This window comes from Chiloscyllium punctatum, chromosome 3 (assembly GCF_047496795.1).
Source record: "Chiloscyllium punctatum isolate Juve2018m chromosome 3, sChiPun1.3, whole genome shotgun sequence".
Lineage (NCBI taxonomy): Eukaryota > Metazoa > Chordata > Chondrichthyes > Orectolobiformes > Hemiscylliidae > Chiloscyllium > Chiloscyllium punctatum.
In genome coordinates, this window is record NC_092741.1 from 68222201 (window position 1) to 68228200 (window position 6000).

The following is a 6000-nucleotide window of genomic DNA, read 5'->3' on the forward strand; positions in this document are numbered from 1 at the left end:
ATGTAATAATAATGTCATGAGCATGTCGCTTCAAGGTATCTGACCATGAGTCACAATGCAACAGAAGTGATTCACGAGATTGGTTCCAGGAATGGGGAGTGAATGCGGAGAGTGTTTTTATTGCAGAAAAGAAGGTTGAAAGCAGAGTTGTTAGAGGTATTCAAAATTATGAGGGGACTGGCCAGAGTAGATGGGAATAAACCATTCCCACTGGTGAAGCAAAAGGGGACAGATTTAAAATAATTGATAAACAAAGCAAAGCTTAAAGGAGAAAAGAGCAGTTTCAATTAAGATACCTGTTAAGACTCTGGTGGGTTGAGTGCACTGGAAATCAAGAGCCTTGTTAAAAGTGTGAATATCTTATTCAGTCATCAAAAATGGTCAGTTTATTTCTTTTTATTACTGTTAACCAGACATAAGCCTGGTGAAAATCTTAGATTAGATTACTTTACAGTGTGGAAACAGGCCCTTCAGCCCAACAAGTCCACACCGACCCGCAACCCACCCATACCCCTACATTTACCTCTTACCTAACACTACGGGCAATTTAGCATGGCCAATTCACCTGCCCTGCACATCTTTGGACTGTGGGAGGAAACCGGAGCACCCGGAGGAAACCCACGCAGACACGGGGAGAACGTGCAAACTCCACACAGGCAGTTGCCTGAGGCGGGAATCGAACCCGGGTCTCTGGCGCTGTGAGGCAGCAGTGCTGACCACTGTGCCACTGTGCCGCCCACAATCTCTTCTGAATAAACTAAAGAATAGCATTTTTAGTACAGGCAAGCACATTCTACAAACAACTAGCCATCAACTAAGCTGCTGTGCAAATCAAATTATATCCCCCTTAAATCCAGCACACTCACCCATTGCTACACAGACAGGATGAAACACACAACATAGCTCCTCAAAGCAATTATAACTTGGATTATGCAGCCAAACTAAAAGGGTAGAATGAGGTGACTTTATCCAGTTTCTTGTTGATGAGTTCACATTGAAAAACTTCAGACCAGACTTCAGATTCAGATGCAAAACATTCTGATATTTGAAACTTTGCAAAGTTTTTTCCCCAAAACTACATCACCAAGAGAGATTTGGAGTGCTACCTTTCTTTACAAACTTCTCCAACAACTGAGCACAGCTTTTAGATGTGTACTGAAAATAATCATTGGTCAGCCCAGTCCAGAGGCTATTGGTAAGTGACCCATTCGAGTTTTTCAGGTCTATTTGCTCACCAATTAAAGCAATAAAGGTCTACCCTAGAGGAGAGTACAGAGACATTTTACAAGGTTGTATTAGGAATGAAAGATTTTAGTCAGAATAGAAAATTAAGATTATCCTCCTTAGAGCACGGAGGCCATGAGAACATCTACAGAAGTATTCAAAATTAAAGTATCGAACAGGTCAAAGCTCATGCACTTACTTTAGAATCACATCTAGCTTGGCAGCTGGCAAATTTTGTCGGGTGGTTTTCCTCATTCAGTTTTCTTGCCTATTCCCCTCAATACAGCCTTTAAGAGGCTAACATATGTTTAGAAAGAAGGAAGAAATGACAAGGAGCCACAACAGCTCATTGCCTTCCCTCTCCATTTGAGGGAGGAAATTAGTTCTGTAAAGATTGAGGGTAACAAATTTCACACATATGTGGAGTAACAAGAGGAGGCAGGCCTGCACAAACTTCCATTGTGGCATGAGGATTAAATAGGGGGTTGGCTTTATTCCATACCCTATTCTCGTTGTTTAGCCAATAAAGCTACTGACAGAAAGAAGAAAAAATGTCTATTTAAAAAAAGCATCTCTTCACAATCTCACCATGTTCTAAACCTTAAACCACTTTACAGCTGAATAAATGCTCTTGAAAATGTATGCACAATTACAATGTAGGGAACCATTTCTATAATTCATTCCTAGAATGAGGGCATCACTGGCTAGTCCAGCATTTATTGCCTATCCCTAATTGCCCATATGGGAGTTTAAGAGTCAACCATGTTGCTGTGGGTCTGAAGTCATCTATAGGCCAGACCAGGTAAGGATGGTCATTTTCTTCTGTAAAACACATTAGTGAACCAGATGGATTTTTACAACAATCAACAATGGATTCATGGTTACCATTAGACTCTTAATTCCTGACTTTTATTTTGATTGAATTCAAATTCTGTGTGGCAGGATTCAAACCCCGGTTCCTAGAACATTACCGTCAGATTAATAGTCTAGCAATAATACTGTTAGACCATTGCTTCTCCATCACATAGGAGTTAATTTATATACACCAAGATTTCATGAACAGCCATGAAATCACTTACCTGTTTAGTGATGTTAGTTGATGAATAGATATTGACCTCTGGAAAACTCTTTAAATATGCCATATTCCTTTTATCTGCAAAGTTAGGTGAGGCAACGATTTAATGTCTCATCTGAAAAACTCACCTCAAACAGTATAGCACTTTCCCAGTGATGGACTGTGATGCTAGATTAGATTATGTGCTCGAGAAGTGAAGATTGAAGCCAGTATAAGACTTGATCCAAGAGGCAGAGATTACCTAACAATGGGGTCATGACCATGTGATCTACAGCAGTTTATTAATGAAGTAAGCTTGTGGTACCATGCACAAGTAAAATATATAGAAGAAAAATGCAACTAATATTATTCTCTGATTGGATGAATGAAGCAGAGTGATGTTGTTCTCTGTTGCTAGTGGATACTTCTGCTCTTGGCCTTGAAGTTAACCAGGGTGTTAGACCGAAACTAGCGTAGATCTATCTCAGGGCATTTTGTTGACCTCATTCAGTTTGTTTACCTTTGGGGAGTACAATCCCATCTTATCGGACCAAGAAATGTCTTGTATTAGGGCCTATGCTGGAGTATTGTCTTTACCAAAGATAAAAAGCCTGTGATACCCTGTGTCTATCTGCTCAGGTAAGTAAGTGTAGAATCTTTCATTATAAGGAGATGAGAGAGACTGGGGTCAGCAACTGGGGTTGCTTACATCATGTGAGCCTGGATCTTGGTAATGTCTGGAAATAGTCATTATTTCTAATCTGGTGAAATATTTGGAGCCAACAGGGATTTATGCCATAGACCATAAGATACAGGAGCAGAATTAGGTCATTTGGCCCATCGAGTTTCCTCCACTATTTGATCATAACTGATGTATTTCTTAACCCCCATTCTCCTGCCTTCTCTCTATAATCGTTGAAGCCCTTACTAATCAAGAACTTATCTATCTTTGTCTTAATTACATTCAATAACTTGGCCTCAACAGCTTTCTCTGGCAATGATTTCCACAGATTAACTATCTTCATGCTGAAGAAATTCCTCCTCATCTCATTTCTAAAGGGTTGTCCCTTCTCTCTGAGTCTGTGCCCTCAGGTCTCACCTTCTCCACATCCACTCTAACCAGGCCTTTCAATGTTCTCTAAATTTCAGTGAGATCACCGTTCATTCTTTTAAACACCAGAGTACAGACCCAGAGTCCTTACCTGTTCCTCGTATGACAAGCCCACAAAATTGGATATTAATTTGATTGATTCTGAGTCAAAGTTAAGCCTAAGTCAAAGTTTGCTCATTGCCATACTTGGCAAGTATGGAGATCAAGTTATTCTAGAGAAGCTAATGTTGAAATTCTTTTGAGAAGTTGTTCTGAAACACAACACACTCAAAAGATACAGGGTAATTGTATATGCATCTTTCTGAATTTTTTTTCAGACGAGCTAGTTAACCTTGCCATGTACTGTGAGAGGATTAAAAGGAAGTTCTGGCCTGAATGGATTGAAGAGAGTGATGATGCTTCATATGACAATGAAGATCTGTCTAGTGAAGACAGTTTGACTCCCACACCACTACAAGACTTCAGCTTGTACTCTCGCACAGAAACTTTTGATGAAGAAGTAACTGAGAACAGTGTCTCCTATTCCCAAACTCCGGACACTGATTATACCGGCCATTCACTTTTTGATTCAGATGTTGAGATGGAAGAGTACACAGACAATGAGTTGGGTAAATGAATAAGAGTGAAAAAAAAACTTCTAGGTTGAAGAAAAATACATTATTGCAAATTTTGCACCTTTCACAGTTAGTCTTGAGATCACTAGGAATCCGTCAGTACAGGTATTGTTATTTGGACCAATGTGATAATATTGCCATGCCAGTTAGAATCACAGAAAAACTCCTTTACACTTCTATCAAGTGTGTAGTAATTAACTGAACCATATGCTTAAATAAAGCTAATAGAACAGCACATTTAGTCATAATAGTCACGGTACAGTAGGTAACATTGCAATTCTTTACAGCTATCTTACAAGAACATGCTACTCTCCTTCATTAATTTGAGATAATTTAAAAGTTGCATACATCTAAACATACTATGATATCTATGGAAGTCAAGGCCTGTCACAGTATAAGTGAGGCCTTCATTGCAAGGCGCAAGGATGACTCAGTTAAGTTCTTTAATATGCAGAGATGTCTGTTGTAATATAAGTTGATAATAAATCACTTTCATCAGAATATCCTATATAAATGCCAATTCAATGAGATAACTTTTTAAGTGTGCACGGAAAGCGGCAGTGTATTTCATGTACCTGTTAGATTCAAATGGATTGAACAATATAATGTAGCAGTTTTCTGGGATTTTATATATTAAACTGTGTTGCATTTATAGAATCTTCCTATGTGTGAAGTGAACAATTATTTTTAATATGTACTCTGTAATATACATATTTGCCTGTATGGTTTTCCTTGTTATGTATTTTTTCTCTGGTGAGGACTTAGAAGGAGCATTCTCTTTGAATGTAAATACTCAAATACTTGGAAGCAGCGAATATATACATACTGCATTGTTAACTCAGGTGTAAGTGGCCATAATTCTTAAGTCCATAGGTGAGAAAATTCAAACTAAATTGACTCATAGACTAATAAGAGATTTACAGCATAAAAAGAAGCCTTTCGGACCCTAATTTTCAGACTGGTCAACAAAGATCTGATCCCATTTTGGCCCACTGTGTAGGAGATTATGGCAGTACAAGTAAATATCTAAATACTGCTTATATCTTACAAGAGTTCCTGACTCAATCACCCTTTCAGATGGTAAATTCCAGACTTCCACCACCATCCATGTAAAAAAAAAAGTTATCAACTCTCTCTTAACCTTGTAACTTATATATTAAATCTATACCTCTATTTATTGACCTCCCTACTAATGGCAAATGTGTTTTCTGATCTATCTTACCCATATGCCTCATAATCTTATACATCTCTATCAAGTCTTCTGTCACCTTTGCTGCTCCATGGAAAACAAACCCAGTCTATCCAAACTTACTTCATAACTTGGACCCTCCAGACTAGGCAATATTCGAGTAAATCTCCTCTTCAGTTTCTTCATTGCAATTACATCCTTTGCATTGAGGTGACTGAGACTGACATACAGTACTCCATTTATCATCTAATCAGTGCTTTATAAAGTTCGAGCATAACCCCCTTGCTCTTGTATTCTAAGCCTTACCTAATCATGGCAAGTACACCACATGCCTGCTTAACCATCTTATCTACTAGGCCTGCTCCCTTCAGGGATCCATGGATGTGCACACCAAGAAGATCTGATCATCAATACTTTCCAGGATCCTATCATTCACCGTGTGACCCCTTGCCTTGTTAGCCTTCCCCAAATGCATTGCCTCAGACTGTTCCATGTTGAATTCCACTTCCCAGTGCCCTGGTTGGCTGGCCAATCCCTTGATATCCACCTACTTTGTCATGCAATGACTATCATCCTCATTATTTAGCACCCTACCAATTTTGGTGACATCGTCTTGATGAGACTATCTACATTTAAGTCCAAATCATTACTGAGTAACAAATAGCAAGAACTCCAGCACCAAATCCTGCAGAACTATGCTGGAAACAGACTTCCAGTCACAGAAACATCCCTCTACCATCACCCTCTGCTTTTACCTTCTCAGCCAATTTTGATCCAAAGTGCAACTTTGCCATGGATCCCATGGACT

At 39.0% G+C, this 6000-nt stretch overlaps 1 protein-coding gene across 3 annotated transcripts in view; it reads left to right on the plus strand.

Annotated features, from left to right (window-relative positions):
- faxcb (failed axon connections homolog, metaxin like GST domain containing b) overlaps nucleotides 1-4727 on the plus strand; it is a 67384-nt gene extending 62657 nt beyond the window's left edge. For all 3 annotated transcript variants that reach the window (XM_072554846.1, XM_072554843.1, XM_072554853.1), the window contains one exon: nucleotides 3707-4727. In XM_072554846.1, coding sequence (XP_072410947.1) covers nucleotides 3707-4005 — 299 coding nt within the window. In that variant the 3' untranslated portion in view covers nucleotides 4006-4727. The remainder of the gene's footprint in view (nucleotides 1-3706) is intronic.
- Nucleotides 4728-6000: the final 1273 nt, after the last annotated feature.